The sequence below is a fragment of the Ornithorhynchus anatinus genome, chromosome 10 (assembly GCF_004115215.2).
Source record: "Ornithorhynchus anatinus isolate Pmale09 chromosome 10, mOrnAna1.pri.v4, whole genome shotgun sequence".
Classification (NCBI taxonomy): domain Eukaryota; kingdom Metazoa; phylum Chordata; class Mammalia; order Monotremata; family Ornithorhynchidae; genus Ornithorhynchus; species Ornithorhynchus anatinus.
In genome coordinates this window covers 7,564,695-7,586,419 of record NC_041737.1, presented here as the reverse complement: position 1 = coordinate 7,586,419, position 21,725 = coordinate 7,564,695, and the positions used below count along the sequence as shown (strand labels likewise).

Here is a 21,725-nt window from a genome sequence, read left to right as displayed (position 1 = left end):
GGCTCTTGGTGCTTGATTCATTTCTAAAAACAAGTCCTGGCTTTAACATCGTCCTACCCAGCGCACCCTCCTGCTTGACTGACATTAACCAGACTGTGAGACCGCTGAAGGAAAGGCCGAAGATTGATTTGCAGTACTATTTGTATCAGCTCGGTTAACGGTGTTATCATGGAGATGAACCCTCCTCTACACGCATTGAGTTCCCTGGCCGGCATAGATTTCTCTACGTCTCCTTTTCACGTCTGTTCTTCCTCTCCTTCGGGGCTTCTGATTTGGTTGGGGCAACGCTGTGGGCAAAACGAAGCTGCCGTTTGGATTCTGAAAGCGTCCCTGGATAAACCGACTTCAGCTTAAAATTCGCTAGTTGTCAGAGAAGCAGCGTGGCTCCGTGGAAAGAGCACGGGCTTGGGAGTCAGAGGTCATGGGTTCTAATTCCGGCTCTGTCACTCGTCTGTTGTGTGACTTTGGGGCAAGTCACTTCCTTTCTCTGTGCCTCAGTTACCTCCTCTGTAAAATGGGGATCAAGACTTTGAGCCCCACATGGGACAACCTGATTACCTTGTGTCTCCCCCGGTGCTTAGAACAGTGCTTGACACATGGTAACTGCTTAACAAATACCATCATTATTAGTATTATTACAGAAAATACACCAAGAGACTCCCACGGGCTTCTCAAATCAAATAATTTTTTTTTGGTTAATTTCTACTTTATGCCAAATACATAGATTCAGGATAATCAGGTTAGACACAGTTCCTGTGCCTCTTGGGGCTCATAGTCTAAGTAGGAGGAAGAACAGGTATTTAATTCCCATTTTAAATAAATAATAATGTTGGTATTTGTTAAGCGCTTACTATGTAATAATAATAATAATAATGTTGGTATTTGTTAAGCACGTACTATGTGCCGAGCACTGTTCTAAGCGCTGTGGTAGACACAGGGGAATCAGGTTGTCCCGCGTGGGGCTCAGTCTTCATCCCCATTTTACAGATGAGGCAACTGAGGCACCGAGAAGTTAAGTGACTTGCCCAAAGTCACACAGCTGACAAGTGGCCGAGCCGGACTTCGAACCCATGACCTCTGACTCCAAAGCCCGTGCTCTTTCCACTGAGCCACGCTGCTCCTCTACCATGTGCAGAACACTGTTCTAAGCACTGGGGGGGGGATACATACAGGGTCATCAGGTTGTCCCACGTGAGGCTCACAGTCTTCATCCTCCTTTTACAGATGAGGGAACTGAGGCTCAGAGAAGTTAAGTGACTTGCCCACAGTCACACAGCTGACAAGTGGTAAAGTCCGGATTCGAACCCATGACCTCTGACTCCCAAGCCCGGGCTCTTTCCACTGAGCCACACTGCTTCTCTGCTTTACACGCTGCTTGACAGTGGAGGAAACTGAGGCACAGAGAAGTTACGTGACTTGACCAAGTTCACCTGGCAGGCATATGGTGGAGCAGGATTAGAACCTAGGTCCTCTGACTCGCAGGTCTGTGCTCCTTACACTTAGGCCATGCTGCTTCTCTTGCAATATGAAACGAAGAGCCAAAGTTCTATCAATTATCCTCACGATGTATTTCTCTGCCAAAAAAAGCAATTTCAAAAATGTGAATTTAACCATCCCCAAATTGGAATTTAGGAAACCCAAATGGGTTCTTTCCTTCACTCTCTCCATGTCCCATGTAATACTGAAGATTTCCTGAAAGAGAAAGTTATCGGAGTTTCACCGTGTGGTTTTGCAGCCAATGAACCCTATTTTTTTTCCTTCTTATCTTTCTGGCATTTCACTAATTCTTTATCATTCATTGAAAAGTTTTTTTAAGCGAGATTTTAATTCCCTAAATAATGAATTCAAAACATCTTCAGAAAATATGTCTAACACTGTGTTCTTTGGCCTGTAAGGTAATACCTGTGTTTGCTTAGGTTTTGATTTTTTGAACTTCCTTCACATTTGTCCTGAAGGACAAACTGTATTTTTGGAAGACGGTTCTTTTCTGTAAACACATTTACAGTACCTTTTGGCTTCACCGGCCTCTGGCGAATCAGCGAGTTCACATTCTTTAATGAGAGAAAGGTGAATATATTTCATTTTGAGGTTTACGAAGTGCGGCTTAACCTTAAAATGCTCCCAGCCGCATACGATACCGAGTGTCCAAGTGCAAGTCTAATAAGTCGAATAATTCTCATGGAAAAAAATAACATTTCTAGCTAAAAAGGATGTTGTCATGATTGCCCTGCTGAACATTTCTCCTTCTTTTCCATTCCCAAATCTGGGGCTCTTTGACATTTCCATTTGTCTAGATAAAGATATTTTGGAGAATCGTTTCTTTGCCATGCTCTCAATTGCCCCAAAAGGACATAATGGAACATGAGAAAGGAAGAGAAGAATAGCCAAAATGGGGAATGAAAGAGAGTTGCTTTATGTGACGGACCGACAAGTTCCAAGGCTGAAAGGAAACTCAAAGTCTTCAAAATCATGAAGATTGTAACCAAGAGTGCAAATAAATGCATATGCCCTTAAGCTCGTTGTGGGCAAGGAACGTGTCTACTAAGTCTATTGCACTGTAATTTCCCGAGGGCAGAGTACAGTGCTCTGCACACAGTAAGCATTTGTGTGGACTGGGTGATTGTAGGAAACCAGTGAGGGTGAGGAAGGAGCAGACAAGGTGACTGAGTGCATTAAAGACAATGGAAGGAGTTTCTGTTTGATGCAGAAGTGGATAGGTAACCACTGGAGGTTCTTGAGGAATGGGGAGATGTGAATTGATTTTTTTTTAAATAATAAAATGGTCCACGCGCCAGAGTGAAGTATGAACTTGAGTAGAGTAAGACAGGAGGCTGGGAGGTCAGCAAGGAGGCTGATGCATTTGTCAAGGTGGGATGTGATAAGTGTTTGGATAGTAGCAGTGCGGGTGGAGAAGAAAGGATGGATTTTAGCAGTGTTGTGAAGGTAGGACCAACAGGGTTTGGTGGCAGATTGAGAGATGTCGCGGAAAATGTCAAGATTGCGGGCTTGCGAGATAGGGAGGATGTTGTCTACAGTGATGGGAAAGACAGGGGAAGGACTGGCTTTGGGTGGGAAGATGAGGAGTTCAGTTTGGGATGTTTAATTTGAAGTGTCGGCAGGACCAACAGGTAGAGATGTCCTGAAAGCCGGAGGAAATAAGAGACTGCAGAGAAGGAGAAAGGTTGTCGCCAGAGAATTAGATTTGGGGATTATCCATGTAGAGATGGTAATTAAAGCCATGAAAGTGAATGAGTTCTTCAAGGGAGTAGGTGTAGATGGTACAAATACCAACATTATTATTTATTTAAAATGGGAATTAAATACCTGTTCTTCCTCCTACTTAGACTGTGAGCCCCAAGAGGCACAGGAACTGTGTCTAACCTGATTATCCTGAATCTATGTACTTGGCATAAAGTAGAAATTATCAAAAAAAAATTATTATTTGATTTGAGAAGCAGGTGGGAGTCTCTTGGTGTATTTTCTGTAATAATACTAATAATGATGGTATTTGTTAAGCAGTTACCATGTGTCAAGCACTGTTCTAAGCACCGGGGGAGATACGGAACTAAACCTGCCCAGAACTAAACCTTTAGGAATTCCCACAGTTAGAGGGTGAAATGCAGAGGAGAAGCCCAAAAAAGAGGCTGAGAAGGAGGGATTAGAGAGATAGGAGGAGAATCTGGAGAGGGCACTGTCAGGATAAGGTTAGATAATGTTTCAAGGATAAGGGGCTGGTCCAAAGTGTCATAGGCAACTGAGCGGTTAAGAAGCATTAGAGTGGAGTAGAGGCCAACGGATTTGGCAAGAAGAAGGTCATTGGAAGGTTTCTGTGGGGCGAAGGGGAGGAAACCAAAATGGAAAGGGTCAAGAAGAGAACTGGACGAGGGGAAGTATAAGCAGCGGGTATAGATGGATGACTTAAGGAATTTAGAGAGAAATGGCAGGAGGAGTTGGGGTGATAGCTGGAGGGAGCTGCGGGGTCCAGGGAGGTTTTTTGTGTTTTTTTGGACAGGGGATACATGAGCATATTTGAAGGCAGTGGGAAAGATGACATTATTAGGAAGTGAACAGTTGAAGATGTTTGTGGAGTGAAGACAGAATGGGACAAGTGTTTTGGTAAGGTACAAAGGGATGGGGTTGGAGGCGCAGAGGGTGTAGAATTTGAGAGGAGGCAGGAGAGCTCCTCTTGGGATACTGAGGGAGAGTCAAGTAGGGGGCAGGAGAAGGGAGGTCCTGGAGAGGAGCAGGGGAGATTTTAGGGAGATGAGACGTGATCGTTTCAGCTTCATCAATAAAGTACATAGCTAGGTCATTAGAGAAAAAAGACGAGGGAGCCTAGGGACAGGAGGTTTGAGGAGGGAGAAACGTCTGGGTGCGGGGGATGGGAGTCAGTAAGGTTGGAGAAGTATCGTTGCCCTCTATTATCTGAGCCGTCAGTATAGGAAGGCAAGGACTGGATCCGTAATTCTTTTTCCCTTGGGCCTTTGACTACTCTTCAGGAATTCCTAGAGGAATAGATCAGTCAGGGAAGCAAACTGATCAGTCGATGTTAGCTGGACGTGGCTGTAAAGTGCCATGATGATGTTCTGGAGTAGTGGACCTGCCTCGGGAAAACCTGGGGATTTTAATGAAGAAGGGGCTAGGCCACCTCTTATCCCTAACCTTAAGCGAGTCACTTCACTTCTCTGTGCCTCAGTTACCTCGTCTTTAAAGTGGGAATTGGCTCCTCCTTCCTCCAAATTAGACTGTGAACCCCATTTGGGACAGGGACTGGATCTGACTTGATTAACTTGTATCTGCCCCAGTGCTTAGAACAGTCTCTGACAGATAGTAAGTTCTTAATAAATTCCATCATTAATATTACTATTTTTATTATTACTAAACACTACATGTCAGGCATTATACTAAGTGGTGAGGTAGATGCCAAACAGTCCGGTCTCACATGGAGCTCTCAATCTAAGAAGGAGGGAGAACAGATATTGAATCCTCATTTTGCAGATGAGGGAACTGAGGCACAAAGAAGTTAAGTGACTTGTCCAAGGTCACACAACAGACATACAGCGGAGCCAGGATTAGATCCCAGGTCCCCTGGCTTGCAGACCCGTGCTCTTTCCACTAGGCCATGCTGCTTCTCTATAGATATACTGATACTTATAAAGGGATAAACACCTGTGTTACTCCAAATAGCAATTAAGGAATTGCCGGTAAACGTGAGGACATGCTATCTCATTTTTCTCATGAAAAAATGGCATTCTCTCATTGGAGATCACCAGCAGGAAAACTACGGTGTGAGGAGAGAGAACTATGTATGTGTGGTACTAATTTGCGAAAGAAGGTTTTCGGATTTTAAATTGTTTCTTCTTTCTCTCCATCCCAAACTCACACGAAAAAAAATTCTCTTCTTTTTCCTAACCAGAAAACTGTCTGCGTAAAGAAAGACACCGGGGCCAAACCCAAATGCAGCTCAGAGAAGAGAACTCTGTCTTTCCAAAATGACTATTTAGCCTATTACATGCATAGAGCAGGCATAATGATACGATGACATGGTAAATATGTTTCCATTGGATGCTGCACTAGACTATTCTGCCAGAGAGACCCATTTTTAGTTGGGGATTTGAGCTCAGGGACTACCGGAGTGGTCTCGTTCTTCAGCGCAGACAGATTCGAGATTGAATTTTAAAGCCATCCACAGGTGTAGCCTCTCGATTTGCGGGGAGCATTAACAGCTATTGAAAGCAACTTGGAAGAAGCCTCGCCGTTGGATGTGGACAGTGGTGAGGGTTATTTATGTGTTGTCGAACCGCCGAAATTCCCAGGATGGAGTGAATTCCCAGTCAGTGAGCCAGCGGCTGGGATCCGCTCAAGACGAAATACAGTGTAGCTTAAGTCGGAGCATCTGTATTTTGATCTCATGTCTCTCCTTAGAGCCGGGAGGGTGGGTGTTTTTTGTGTACTCTTTAGAGGTGGGGATGGTGTGGGTTGGGTCCATAATTCCTCCACTTCAAATCCCGTGTGACCGAGACGTGGTCTACCTTGTTCTCAGCCAACGAGACACATGATTCTTTCCTTTACACAACCAAACCACAAAGGTGAAAGGAGTAATACCGTTCCACAGAGCCAGACGCTAATTCGAACGGCTTCAAGGTCCAGGACAGGATTAAATGTTCCCCACATAACACCTGGGTCAGAATGGTTCTGTCGTAAATTTGTGGCGGGCGGGGAATGTGCCTGTTTCTTGTTAGTTTTGTACTGTCCCAAGTGCTTAGTACAGTGCTCTGAACACAGTAAGCTCCCAGTAAATACGCTTGAATGAATGAATCATCAGTGGTATTTATTAAGCACCTTACTATGAGCGGAGCGCTTAGGAGAGTACAACAGAGTTGGCAGACACGTTGCCTGCCCACAACCAGCTTACAGTCTAGAGAAGGCAAAGTGGTATGTAAGTAGAAGATTTTCCGGGTTACGTTCACATGAAATGGAGACCAAACTGGCAGTTGCGATAGCAGTGCCGTGGAGAAACTCTGCTTGCTTATCTTTTACCCATTAAAACCGTACTTTTCCTTTTTCGATGCTCTCTGGCCAACAGGCTAACACAGTCAGCTCAGTGCAAGGAACCGAGTCGAATGAACCTTTCAGGATCTTTTTCTTTCTCAATCTAAGTAATTTTGTGTCCACCTTCCTCGTTAGGTTGTAAGCTCCCGAGAGCGGGGCAGGGACCGGGTGCTTTATCTTTCTTGTGCTCTCCATTCATTCAGTCGTATTTACTGAGCACTTACTTTGTGCAGAGCACTGTACTAAGTGCTTGAGAGAGTACAGTATAACGATAAACAGATTCTCTTTCCACAGTGAGCTTACAGTCTAGAGGGGGAGACAGGCTTTAATAGAAATAAATTACAGATACGTGCATAAATGCTGTGGGGCTGGAGGGGGCGGGGGAAGGACAAAGGGAACGGGTCAGGGCAACGCAGAAGGGAGTGGGAGGAGAACTTAGTCAGAGAAGCCCTCTTGGAGGAGATGCGCCTTCAATAAGACTTTGAAGGGGGGGGGAGAGTCATTGTCAGATTTGCGGAGGGAAGGTATCCAGGCCGGACGCAGGATGTGGGCGAGGGGTCGGCAGTGAGACAGATGACTCGTATGGTATTTTGCCCATCGTAGGAGCTCCCTAGTTTCTAGTGAGTAATTGATTGATGGGGCCAGGTACGTGATCGGTTTCTTTGGTTTCCCGACAGAGTCCGAGTTGGGACGACTTGATGACCTGGGCGCCATTTTCAGCAACGTCGAGCAGGAACTCAATGAAACGCTGAGGCGGCGGCGGCATGCCGGCGATAACGACTACAACATCGAGGTGCTACTAGGTGTGGATGACTCCGTGGTCCGTTTCCATGGCAAAGAGCACGTCCAAAACTACCTCCTCACCCTGATGAACATAGTAAGAGGGACTTGACATTTTCCTTTTTTTTTTTGTAGTATTGTTAAGCATTACCTATGTGTCGAACACTAAGCATTGGGCTAGGTACAAGTTAATTAGGTCAGACAGGGTCTCTCTCCCACATAAGCAGGAGGGAGAACAGATATTTTAATATCCATTTTAAAATTGAGGACCGTAAGACCTTGGGCAAGTCACTAACAGTTGAAGAGTTTCTGTTTGATGTGGAGATGGATGGGCAGCCACAGGAGATTTTTGACCGGAGAGCTGGGGCTGCAAGGAAGCCGAGGCAGAGGAAGGCCGGGCCCTTAAAATAAAAAGATTGAACATAAAGAGAAGCAGCATGGCTTAGTGGTTAGAGCATGGGCCTGGGAGTCAGTAGTCCCTGGGTTCTAATCCCGGCTTTGCCGTTTGTCTGCCGTTTGACCTCGGACAAGTCACTTCACTTCTGGGCCTGCGTAACCTCATCTGTAAAATGGGGATTAAGATTATGAGCCCTATGTGGGGCAGGGACTCTGATCAACCTGATTAACTTGTATCTACCCCCAGTGCATAATACGGTGCCTGGCACATAATAAGCACTTAAGTGTTATGTCTTATGCCATCGAGTCATCTCCGACCCATAACGACGCCAAGGACCCATCTGTCCCGGAACGCCCCACCTGCATCTGCAATCAATTTTACTAGTGTATCCAGAGAGTTTTCTTGGTAAAAATGAGGGAGTTTATTATTAATCGTATTTACTGAGTACTTACTGTTTGCAAAACACTGTACTAAGCACTTGGTACCATTGCTTCCTTCCGCGCTTAAACGGTACTATCGAAAAAATGGTAAACGGTCATGCCAGCACCATGATAATATTCATTTGGTAATCTCCAGATTCTTTCAAATGCGTATTAGTTATAAGAAGTCTTTTTTAACCGTTCCCTTTTGGCCCGCTCTCTTTCTACCCATATGTGGGTAGATTTTTTTTTTTTGAGTAACAAGAGAGTTTAATCCAAAAAAATCAGTACTGGAGTTGGAGAGTGGATGAGCCAATCTGAAAGAAGACTTCATCTTGCTCTGTGGAGGTCAGTCTGACGAGCAGCCGGTCAGACAAAGCAGGTCAGATTGTCCTGCCAGGGAAATGTCCTGGGAGAAATTGTCCTGTCCGGGAACAAACTTGGAAAGAATTTTCCTTTCAAGGAAAAAGTCCTTGGAGAAATATTCGATTTTATTTTATCTTTTTTTATTCCCATACGAGTCAACCCTTTCCAGTTTGAGGTCATCTCAAACTGGAATTAATGTTCCATTTACTCTCATCTTCCAGGTTATAGGGAAAGAGTTCCAGTCTGGGCACCTGATAGGAAATCTAGCCTCAGCCTGGTCTGTTACTAAGGCGAAAAGAGTCTGTTGTAATCCACAGCAGGGTATTTTATTCAGGTGGCCCGTGTTCTGATACAAAGGCCTCTTCACCCACTGAACTGGTGTTATATGACCAACCCAGCATCCCCACCTCGCTTTCTTCTTCTTGGTCCAAGTGACCTCCTCTAAGCTCGTTTTCTTGTTTCCCTGAAGTGAAATGTTGTCTGATCCAAACCCCTCTTTATTTCCCTCAATTCAGTTACCTAGGGGTTAGGTTTATTCTCGCACATTCCTGTCTCCTCTTTCCTGTGTTTCTCAAGGCTGTTCCTCCAGACCTCGGTGTTTCTCGCCTTCAAATCCCTCTTAAAATCCCACTTCCTCCAACAAGCCTTCCCAGATTAATTAGCGGTACCCCGAGGTGCTCCCCGTTTTCATCCCCATTTTCAGAATTTAGGTACAAGTCGATCGATAAGTCTGCTCCAGGCCTAAAGCAGTGTTTGGCACATAGCACGTGTTTAACGAGTGCCATTGTCAGTGTTATTAGAATAGTAGAAATCTAAGTTTGGAAACAGAATGAGGAATCCATTTGGTATACTTGTAGCTATCCTCACCTACCATCAAATAGACCATATTTCTCCAGCCAAAATGTTTGTTTGCTTTCACGTAGACTCCCGCTCAGAAATGTGTAAGCTCCCTGTGGGGAGAGAGCACGTCTACCAATTCTGTTATATTGTACTTTCCCAAGTGCTTAGTACAGTGCTCTGCACAGAGTAAACATTCAATAAATACAATTGATTTGATTGATTTCTCAATTGTCAGAGTTACTGAGCCCTACTTGTAATTTATTTTATTACCCGTCTCCCCCATCTCATCCCATCCCCATTCACATAATGCTTTGGTGCAAATTCTTAAACTCTGCTGATTCCCCTGCCTACAATTTATTTTAGTCTCTGTCTCCCCCATTAAACTGTAAGGTCCTCGAGGACAGGGATTTTGTCTATTCACTCTCCTGTATTCTCCCACATGCTTAGTACAGTGCTCTGCAGAGTAAGTACTCAATAAATACCAATGACTGATTAAGAAGGTTTAAACTCTAGATAACTTGTTCTGTTTAATTTGAACCTCACTATTGCTTGTGCTCTCTCCCTTGGCTTTCTTGTTCTGAAGCAGAGACGCCGTGTGGCCTGGTGGAAAGAGCAGAGGCCTGGAAGTCACAACTCTGCCACTTGTCTGCTGTGTGACCTCAGGCAGGTCACTGCATTTCTCTGTGCCTCAGTTCCCTCATCTGCAAAATGGGGGTTCAATACTTTTTCTCCTCCCTTCTTAGACTATGAGCCCCATATGGGGCCTGATTCTTGTAAATGTGCCAGTGCTTGGCACATAGAAAGCCCTTAACAAAGAACATCATCATTATCTTTACTGTTACCGCCATTGTTATTAGTGCTATTCATAATAAATAATTAGAACCTTTTACAATGTACTGTAGAGAATAACAGGTCTCTTTAGTATAAATAATAGCAGATCTCTGGTATTTTAGCACCAGGTGCCTTTTTGCTAAATAGTATGTGAAATAGAACATTTTGAAAATGAACCAATAATAATAATGTTGGTATTTGTTAAGCGCTTACTATGTGCAGAGCACTGTTCTAAGCGCTGGCGGAGATACAGGGTAATGAGGTTGTCCCACGTGGGGCTCACAGTTTGTAATCCCCATTTTACAGATGAGGTCACTGAGGCACAGAGAAGTGAAGTGACTTGCCCACAGTCACACAGCTGACAAGTGGCAGAGCCGGGAGTCGAACCCAAGACCTCTGACTCCGAAGCCCAGGCTCCTTCCACTAAGCCACTCTGCTTCACTCACTTAGGTCCACAAAAAGAGCAAATTCAATATCTTTCATTACTGGACCATAATTGCATTGCTTTTTGATCCTGAAACTAACAGTCCAGTTATGAAGTCCTCAGCTGTTAACTAATACTAATAACAATTGTGGTATTTGTTAAGTGCTTACTATCTGCCACGTGCTGCATTAAACACCGGGGTAGATATAAGCAAGTCAGGGTGGACACAGTCCCTGTCCCACATGGGACTCACTGTCTCGATCCCCATTTTACAGATGAGGGTAAATGAAACATAGAAAATAATAATGTTGATATTTGTTAAGCACTTACTATGTGCCGAGCACATATCTAAGCGCTGGGGTAGACACAGGGGAATCAGGTTGTCCCACGTGGGGCTCACAGTCTTCATCCCCATTTTACAGATGAGGTAACTGAGGCACAGAGAAGTGAAGTGACTTGCCCACGGTCACACAGCTGAGCTGGGATTCGAACTCATGACCTCTGACTCCGAAGCCCGTGCTCTTTCCACTGAGCCACGCTGCTTCTTGAAGTGACTTGCCCAAGGCCACTCATCTGACAAGTAAAGTGGCTATCGTGGTCCGCTGGTCTTTGGTGGTGTGATCCGACAATGGCACAATGCTGTGGTTACTTGGTTTGCGTGCACACAGCTCACCGTGCAGCCCTGCTGCCTGCTTACTCACCTGTGAAATCCTCTACCCCAGCGGAAAGATGAAAGATGAAGAGAGATGACGGAGGGGGATGAAGAGTTTGAAGGGCCCACATAAACTGCCCCACGCTACAGTCGATCCGTTTTTGGCCGGTTCTACGTACCAAAATCTTCGTGACTTCCTGAGAAGCAGCCTGGCTTAGTGGAAAGAGCCCGGGCCTGGGAGCCAGAAAGACCCGGGTTCTAATTCCAGCTCTGCCGCATGTCTCCTGTGTGACCTTGGGCAAACATTTCCCTTCTCTGGGCCTCAGTTCCCTCATCTGTAAAATGGGGAGTTTGAGCCCCCGATGGAACAAGGATTGTGTCCAACCTGATTAACTTGTATCTACCCCAGCGCTCACAGCAATGCTTCGCTCAGAGTGAGTGCTTAACAAAGTACCTTTATTATGATTATTGACTGAGGCTCATCTGTCATTTAGGATAATAATAATCATGTTGGTATTTGTTAAGCGCTTACTGTGTGCCGAGCACCGTTCTAAGCGCTGGGGGGGATTCAGGGTCATCAGGTCGTCCCACCCGAGGCTCCCAGTCTCATCCCCATTTTCCAGGTGAGGTCACCGAGGCCCAGAGAAGTGAAGTGACTTGCCCACGGTCACACAGCTGCCAAGTGGCGGAGCCGGGATGGGAGACGCCCATCGTATCGATTGAGGTTTTTCGAATCACTGTTTTTTAATAGATTTGGATTGTTTCGATGGGTTTTAAGTGGTGTCCACGTTATTTCCCGTGGGGAAACACTACTTAATTTAGCGTGATTTTGCTGAAAACTTTTTACATGGGACCGATGAAAAGTGCTGACCCAAGGTCCTCAGCCCACTAGGAGAAATGACCAGTTTTCTCCCCAAAATGTGGATAGCGCCATCTCCTGGCAACAACACAGCGCCGAAAATATTCCGGGCAAAATACCCACCCTTAAAGTCTCTATTATAATTATTAGTAATAGTAATCATAATAAAAAATGACGATAATGATGAGTTTAGTGTTAGAATTATAGTTATTGCAATTATAACTGTGTTGTTTAAGTACTTCCCATGTGCCAGGCCCTGTGCTCAGCGCTGGAGCGGATACCAGCCAATTGGGTTGGACTCAGTCCCTGCCCCGTGTGGGGCTGTCACAGTCTCAATCCCCATTTTAATAATAATAACGGTAAGAATGGTGGTATCTGTTAAGCGCTTATTAATAATAATAATGGCAAGAATGGTGGTATCTGTTAAGCGCCGACTATGTGCCAAGCTCTGTTCTAAGCGCTGGAGGGGAACAAGGTGAACAGGTTGTCCCACGTGGGGCTCACAGTTTGTAATCCCCATTTTACAGAGGAGGTCACCGAGGCCCGGAGAAGTGAAGGGGCGGAGCCGAGATTCGAAGCCATGACCTCTGACTCCCCGAGCCCGGGCTCTTTCCGCTGAGCTATGCGGCTGAGAGATCGCTGAGGCACGGAGAAGGGAAGTGACTTGCCCAAGGCCACAGTGCAGACAAGTGGCGGAGACGGGATCGGAGCCCATAACCTAGCGAAGTGATTGGGTGTTCCGTTATTGAATCCAAGATTGATCTGCCGGTTGTGATTTCGGTCTTTAGTGTAGAATGGCCTTTTAGACCCGTTTTCAGACACCGTAAAAGAACAGGGAGAAACAAGTTTACTGCCTCAAGCAAGGATTTGGGGACAGTTGGCAGATGGAGAATTTCAACAGTTTCCTTTTTACCTTACAAGGGGACAGTTTTCTCTTTGCCAACCCTCATAACAAATACCGACGTTATTATAACAAAATATGAGCATTCCTTAAAGTTCCCACCGGTCCGGGCACTAAGAATACATAGAAGTCACTGTCCCTTCTGCTAGGACCTTCTGTGTCCGGGATAAGCCAGTGGTTAAATTGGTTTCCAAGAAAAGAACATGTGTTTTATAACCCCCAGATTGTCCAGCTTGAGGACATGAAAGGCAAAATCAAGTACGGTCTGTTCCAGATGGAAGATTTTTTTTTTTTTTAGAGATAATGGGGTGTGTCGGACATTGTGTACTGTGACTTAAAGGGTTTTGCGGGGAAGGAGAGGTGCAGTTCTCCGTGTGTGGGAATGCTTTTTATCATGATATTTGCACGCCTTTCCCCTGATTTCTGCTGTTATGGGAACTGACCCTCCTTAAATAAGTCCAGATCATCTGTGTTGCGTTGCTGATAGCTCCCCGGCCCGTGACGTATGACATATGTTGGTACGGAAATGAATATGCCGCTGGGAAAGGTCTCTCCAAGGCATCCGTAAAATGGCAGCACATCCCTGCACCAAACAGCTCCTTCCCCCCAGCCCCCACCGGTTTCCCCAAGAACAGTGTAGCACGGAAGCGGTGTGGCCTAGTGGCAAGAACGCGGCCTTGGGAGTCAGCAGACGTGGGTTCTAATCCTGGCTCCGCCACTCGTCTGCTGCGTGGCCTTGGTCAGATCGCTTCATTCCTCCGTGCCCCAGTTACCCCGTCTGGAATAATCGTGGCATTTGTTCAGCGCTTACTCTGTGCCAGGCGCCGTACTAAGCGCTGGGGATAATGCAAGCGTATTGGGTTGGACACGGTCCCTGTCCCACATGGGGCTCACAGTCTCAATCCCCATTTCTCAGATGAGGTAACTGAGGCATGGAGAAATGAAGTGACTTGCCCAAAGTCACAGCGGGCAAATGGCGGACCCGGGATTAGAACCCATGACCCTCTGACTCCCTGGCCAGTGCTCTGTCCTCTACGCCATGCTGCTTCCCATGTGCAACAGGGACTGGGCCCGACCTGATGGCCTTGCATCTACCCCAGTGCTTAGAACAGCGCTGGGCACATAGAACTGGTGTAAGGCCACGGCCCTCTTTCCCCGGGCAATAACCGATTCACGACGATTCACATATGGGAAGCGGCCCGGACCTGAGAGTCAGAGGTCATGGGTTCGTATCCCGGCTCTGCCACTCGTCCGCCGGGTGACTGTGGGCAAGTCACTTCACTTCTCTGGGCCTCAGTTTCCTCATCTGTAAAATGGGGATGAAGACTGTGAGCCTCACGTGGGACAACCTGATGACCCTGTATCTACCCCAGCGCTTAGAACAGTGCGCTGCACATAGCAAGCGCTTAACAAATACCATTGCCCCACAGAAACTGCCCTTTCAGGGTTACATTAGTGGCAATAGACTACTCCAATTATTCTCTTAATTCTAAAGGCATTGTTAGGGAAATTAACAAAGTAGTTGAAGGAGCACGATACTCAAGGATTCTTAAGGAGCGTGGTGCAGGAGAAGCAGCATGGCAATAATAATAATAATAATAATGTTGGTATTTGTTAAGCGCTTACTATGTGCAGAGCACTGTTCTAAGCGCTGGGGGAGATAGAGGGTCATCAGGTTGTCCCACGTGAGGCTGACAGTTAATCCCCATTTTACAGATAAGGTAACTGAGGCACAGAGAAGCAAAGTGACTTGTCCAAAGTCACCCAGCTGACAAGTGGCAGAGCCGGGATCCGAACTCATGACCTGTGACTCCCAAGCCCGTGCTCTTTCCACTGAGCCACGCTGCTCAGCTGCAGTACTGGATAGAGCACGGGCCTGGGAGTCAGAAGGTCCTGAGTTCATATTGCTTCGCACGTCGTAAGCGCCTAACAAATACCATCATTATGATTCTCGTGTATATCTTCTAGTGAGGGGCCTTCCAAAGGCACCCATAGAAGACTCCGTCTGAGCGATTTGAAACTTTTGATGATGCTCTCCGTCTGCTGAATGGAAATAATTTTCCAAAAGATCGGCATCATCTCTTACGGCAGCTTCAAGGCTTCTTGTGACCCCAAACGTGACCGCATAGGAGTGGCCGAGCCGGACTGCCCCTGGCACTCAGCCTTGTTCGACTCTGCTGGCGATGGGAAAAAGGAAAAGACACGTTAGAGATAATAATAATAATAATGCTGGCATTTGTTAAGCGCTGACTATGTGCAGAGCGCCGTTCTAAGCGCTGGGGTAGATACAGGGTAATCAGGTTGTCCCCCGTGAGGCTCACAGTCTTAATCCCCATTTTCCAGATGAGGTAACTGAGGCACAGAGAAGTGAAGTGACTTGCCCACAGTCACACAGCTGACAAGTGGCAGAGGCGGGATTTGAACCCAAGACCTCTGACTCCCAAGCCCGGGCTCTTTCCGCTGAGCCACGTGCATTGTATTCTCCTATGCACTTGGTAAAGTTCCCTGCTCACCATAAACAAATACCGGCATTATTATTATAATAAGCACTCAATAAGTAGCACCGCCTAGTGGGTAGAGCACATACCTGGGAGTCAGGAGGCCCTGAGTTCTAATTCTGCCTCTGCCCCTCTGCTGCGTGACTTTGGGCAAATCACTTCACTTCTTTGTGCCTCAGTTACCTCGTCTGTAAAATGGGGGTTAAGACTGAGAGTCCCATGTGGATTATGGACTTTGTCCTACTTGATTAGCTTGTATCTAACCCAGTGCTTAGGACAGTGCCTGGCACATAGTAAGTGCTTAACAAATACGATATTTTTTTTTTTTTAAATGACCATCGTTTGATTGGAGCCTCTCATTCTGCCATGGCTAGACGTGGCTTTGTCGAGTCTCTTCAGGAGCTTGATAAACTTCTCAGTAGGGTCTGCTAAGGTTATGCTGTGAGCTCTTAAAGCACCGCACGCAATGAGTGCTCAACAAATACCATTGATTGCCCGATTTACCTACTTCCCTCGCTCCTTCAGATCAGCAAACACCCTGAAATCAGTGACATCACAGAACTACATCTTCTTCACAAAATAGAGCACCGTGTGGGGAAAGATGCCGGCTTGAAACTCAGAGCATTTCCTGAAACTTATGTTTGATTATTCCATCGGCAAGGTCTGTCTTGGATCCGCGAAAGACCTGGAGATTTGGATCGGGTCTCGTATGAGTGATGGCTTTCCTCTAAATCAGCTTCCCCTCTGCTCCTAGGTGAATGAGATTTACCACGACGAGTCCCTCGGAGTGCATATAAACGTGGTCCTGGTGCGCTTAGTAATGCTGGGCTACGCAAAGGTAAGATTCCCTGAAAGGGGCCAACGGACCACAGGAGACTGTGAGAGTAGAGAAATGGCGGATCACCTGGAAGGGCAAGAGAGGAGAAGCCCTGAACTCAAGCACTTAAGTACTTGGGAAGCAGCGTGGCCTCGTGGATGAAGCTTGGGTCTGGGAGGCAGAGGACCTGGGTTCTAATCCTGGCTCCGCCACTTGTCCAACTTCTCCATGCCTCAGTTTCCTCCACTTTGACAGCGGGGATTTGATACCTGTTCTCCCCTGTGCTGTGAGCCCCATGTGGGACAGGGCCTGGATTTGACCCGATTGATTTGTATCTATCCCAGCGCTTGGGTTGGTGCTTGACAAATGTAAACACTTAACAAACAATCAATGTACTCTACTACTTCCTCTTAACAGTAATGTACTTTAGCGTCTGTCTCCCCTGCCAGCTTGTGAGCTCTTTGAGGGCGGGGATCGTGTTTTTCTCTCAGTTATATTGTCTCTAGCATCTAGAACAGTGCCCTGCACCCCCTAGGTGACCTCAGTAAACACAGTTGATCGATGGATCAACGTTAAATGGCAATCTGGCTGAATTCGGCAATTCTGGAATTCACCCTGCGACAGAGAAGAGTCTATTTCGAGAAGCAGCGTGGCTCGGTGGAAAGAGCCCGGGCTTGGGAGTCAGAGGTCATGGGCTCGAATCCCGGCTCTGTCCCTCGGCGGCTGTGTGACTGTGGGCAAGTCACCTAACTTCTCTGTGTCTCAGTTCCCTCATCTGTAAAACGGGGGGTTAAGACTGTGAGCCTCACGTGGGGCAACCTAATTACTCTGTATCTCCCCGAGCGCTTAGAACAGTGCTCTGCGCATGGTAAGCGCTTAACAATGTCCCGATTAGACTGTAAGCCCGTCAAACGGCAGGGACCGTCTCTATCTGTTGCCGACTTGTTCATTCCAAGCGCTTAGTACAGTGCTCCGCACATAGTAAGCGCTCAATAAATACTATTGAATATTGAATATTGAATGAATACCATCATTATTATTTCCCGAGGCCAGTTGGATTCTGGCCTTCTCCGCTCCAGCTAGGTTTGACTTTTGATGATGGTCTTTGCAGAGGCAGCTCCTCTCCGGTCACAACTGGTTTGATATCTTCCTGTTGGCCCCCCACCCAATCAGGAATGAGTGGGGTCACTTTCTGCCTCAGTCGGAATAGATGTGAATCAAGGCCTCTTCGGCTACACCGAGGTCCTTTCCATTTGAATCTTGCCTGACAACCCTCCTCAGGCTGGAAGAGTAGGTTTCCTGAACGGAAGCTCTTACTCTAGTTTCTTTTCACTTTTGAAATGAAAAGAAAATGGTGATCCCTCTTGCAAGTACAGCCTCTGTTGCCCCGAGCTAAATTTAAATTGGATTTTAAATGACATAGGACTGTTTGTGAATTCGTCTCCCTCTCATCCGGGCCAAAGTGAGTCCCAACCTTTTTTTCACGGGTGAATTCTATTTCTTTTAATCACAGAATCGGGGGTGGGAGACCTGGGAGTTAGAGGACCTGGGTTCTGACCCTTGTCTACTGTGTGACCCAGGGCAAGTCACTCAACTTCTCTGTGTCTCCATTTCCTCAACTCTAAATTGTGGGGAGTCAATCTCTTTTCTCCCTCCTGGCAAGTAATAATAATAATAATAATAATGTTGGTATTTGTTGAGCACTTACTATGTGCAGAGCACTGTTCTAAGCGCTGGGGTAGACATAGGGGAATCAGGTTGTCCCACGTGGGGCTCACAGTCTTAATCCCCATTTTACAGATGAGGGAACTGAGGCACAGAGAAGTTAAGTGACTTGCCCACAGTCACACAGCTGACAAGTGGCAGAGCTGGGATTCGAACTCATGAGCCCTGACTCCAAAGCCCATGCTCTTTCCACTGCGCCACGCTGCTTCTCGTAGTAAGTACTAAGTGCTTAATAAATACCATAATTATTATTAGACCGTGAGCCTCACGAGACAGGGATTGTGCCCAAGTTTATTAACTCGTATCAACCCGAGCACTTCAAACAGTGCTTGACACACATTATAAAAATAATAGTAATGATAATATGTAGCAGATGGGAACAAGACCCCCACATTAGCATTGAATGTGGGCCTGGGAGACAGAAGGTCTGGATTCTAATCCCAGCTCTGCCACTGACCAGCTGTGGGACCTTAGGCAAGTCATTAACCTCTCTGGGCTTCAGTGGGGATAAGATTCAATGTGGGACAGGGCCCGTTTCCAATATGCTTATCCAGCATCTACCCAGGGTGCTCGGTGCCATATTTTGGCCAATGAGAAACGCTTAATCACTGTCATAATTTATTAAATTAATCCATCAGTGGCATTTATTGAGAGTTTAAATACCATAATTATTTCTAAGGAGTTTCTTCCCGAGTCCGCCTTTCTTTAACCCAGTGCTTCAGATGTAAGCAAATCCCCGCTCGTGTTCAAGGGTCCAGAGGCAGGTGGCCCTTGATTTTTCAGGGCAAGTGGCGGCTGCAGTCCATGCTTGGGACCTAGGAAAGCGGGTATCGCTTCGAAGAAAGGAATCACTTGCAGTTGTCTGAAATAGAAGCAAAGGGGGGGGAGGGGGGCACCAGCTTAAATCCTCACTCTCCAGCCAGAGAGGCTGTGAATGAAAGAGAAAAAGCCACCTTGAGTATTTTGCTGTGGGCTTCACCTCTTCTGATTCTCGCTCGCTTGCTTGCTCGTTGTTCTTTGGGCCCCAGCGGGAGCACTGTGGGCTCCCATGGAAGTATTCTGGGCTCTAGCAGGAGCACTCCAGACGGATATGAGAGAGTGCAAGTGGCACTGTGCAAAACCACGTGCACTATAATTAATTTCTTTCCTGAGATTCCCAGTCCTGGAGTCTCAGGACCGAGGCCCATATGTCATTCCCACTGGGAAACGCCCCCATCGTTATCAATACAGAATTAGCCATTAGGAAGCTGAAACTGGCCCTCCCGAAGCTTTTTTTTGAAAACACATCTCCTCCAAAAGGGCTTCCCTGACTAAGCCCTCTTTTCCTTTTCTTCCACTCCCTTCCCCATCACCCTGATTTTCTCCCTTTATTCATCCCTCACAGCACTTTTGTTCACATCTGTAATTTTATTTATTTTAATGTCTGTCTCCCCCTCTAGAATGGAAACTCACTGTGGGTGGGGAATGTGTTTGTTATATTGTTATATACTACTCTCCCAAGCGCTTAGTACAGTGCTCTGCACATAGTAAAGCGCTCAATAAATACGACTGACTCACTGATTTTCTAGTGCCCTCCAGGGCTTTCTAGAATACTTATTCGCTCCGAAAGAAACCATACCCACACCTCCTCACCAGCGGGAATTGGCAAACGAGTCAATTAACAAAAATGCCTCAGCTCTGTCTTACCTGACAACTCCTGAGCCCAAGTCTTTAGTTCTCCTACTTTTTTGTGGCATTTGTTAAGTGCTTACTATGTGCCAGGCGCTGGGGTAGATACAACATAATCAGCTTGGACACAGTCCCTGTCCCACAAGAGGTTCACAGCTTAATCCCCATTTTCTAGATGAGGTAGCTAAGGCAAAGAGAACTACAGTCACTTGCTTAAGATCACACAGCAGGCAAATGATGGAGCTGGAATTAAAACCCAGGGCCTTCTAACTCCCAGGCCCATGATCTATCCCTAGGTCTTGCTGCTTGCTTCACCAGCTGTAGTCAGTGATCCAACCCCAAAGGGAATTCTCAGTCAATCAATGGTATTGATTGAGTGCTTACTGACTGCAGATCACTGTACTAAGTGCTTGGGAGAGTACAATATAGCAGAGTTGGTAGACACATTCCCTGCCCACAAAGAGCTAAAGGGTCTTTTTTAGGATGAATCATGTTCACAGTGTACCTTTGTGGCATATTAGTTGTTTTTGGAGTTTTGCCGCTGACGGGAAGAAAAGATGAGAGATCGCTAGGGGAAATCACCATTTGGTGATCTTCCACTTCTATTTAATGGCTCCATCCTCGCGGCCTCCCCAGCACTCTTGTGTGGTAGATGATGGGTTCTGTAATGGAGAATCCATTCACCAGCATCCTAGAGACCGAGAGATTCTAGCCCCTATTTCAACTCTTACACAGTAGTCTCCCAAGAGCTTATTTCAGTGCTCTGACTGCAGAAAGCGCTCAGTAAATAGCATCGATTGATTTTTCAACTGCTGTTTCGGAGGCCCCGGTTGACTTGAGAGGTGTCGCCGATTACAGCGTGTGTCCAAGTCAAGACACAGTTAGCAGATAATAATAATAATAATAATGTTGGTATTTGTTAAGCGCTTACTATGTGCCGAGCACTGTTCTAAGCGCTGAGGTAGACACAGGGGAATCGGGTTGTCCCACATGGGGCTCACAGTCTTCAGACCCATTTTACAGATGAGGTAACTGAGGCACCGAGAAGTTAAGTGACTTGCCCACAGTCACACAGCTGACAAGTGGCAGAGCCGGGAGTCGAACTCATGACCTCTGACTCCGAAGCCCAGGCTCTTTACACTGAGCCACGCTGCTTCCCCATCCCTGGAGAACCATCTGGGAGAGAGTGGAATCCCCATTTTCCAGCGTTGAGAGCTTGAATGGGGAGCAAGGGTCAGGTGGGAAAGAGCCGTGGGAAAGTGAAGCTGGTGCTGGCTGGTAATTCTTTCCTTGTCTTCAGTCCATCAGCCTCATAGAGCGAGGAAACCCCTCCAAAAGTCTGGAGAACGTGTGTCGCTGGGCGTGCCAACAGCAAAGATCCGATCCCAACCACGCCGATCACCACGATCACGCCATTTTCCTGACCAGGCAAGATTTTGGCCCTGCTGGGATGCAAGGTAAAACCACCAATACGTGGGACGGAGGGAGGGGAGAAAGACGAGAGAGAGAAAGAGGACAAGAGAGAGGGGAGAGAGAGAGAGGTTGAAGCTGGAAGCTTCCCCAAGAAAATGTGGAAGATTCACACTGGGTTTATTAGGTGCGAAAGTTGTAGTTCCCCATGTGTTATTCAGGAAACTGAAAAATAAAAACCGCTTTTCTTTTCCTTAGGGTACGCACCAGTCACAGGCATGTGTCATCCAGTGAGAAGCTGCACGTTGAACCACGAGGATGGCTTTTCCTCCGCTTTTGTTGTGGCCCATGAAACCGGCCATGTGTAAGTTGGCCCCTTCCCCCTGAGGAACCCAGAACACAGCATTTCTTCCTGCTGTTGCCCCCAAATCCTGCATTTCAGAACAGTGTGAAGAAGCACAAAGAGAGACCTTCTTAGTGGCAATCCCACTTGATTGACATGAAACCGGGGCCCTTCAGTCTCCCACACCCAAAATGGGCACCTACTGTGATATCCTCTGCCTCAGTCTTGCCTGGATCATAGTGA

General features: G+C 46.6%; 1 protein-coding gene across 1 annotated transcript in view; it reads left to right on the top strand.

Moving 5' to 3' along the window:
- The window catches only part of ADAMTS3 (ADAM metallopeptidase with thrombospondin type 1 motif 3), a 145,395-nt gene that overhangs the window by 95,089 nt on the left and 28,581 nt on the right, over window positions 1-21,725 (top strand). The window contains exons 5-8 of the mRNA XM_029074207.2: window positions 7,230-7,429; window positions 16,274-16,357; window positions 21,030-21,186; window positions 21,398-21,503. Coding sequence (XP_028930040.1) covers window positions 7,230-7,429; window positions 16,274-16,357; window positions 21,030-21,186; window positions 21,398-21,503 — 547 coding nt within the window. The remainder of the gene's footprint in view (window positions 1-7,229; window positions 7,430-16,273; window positions 16,358-21,029; window positions 21,187-21,397; window positions 21,504-21,725) is intronic.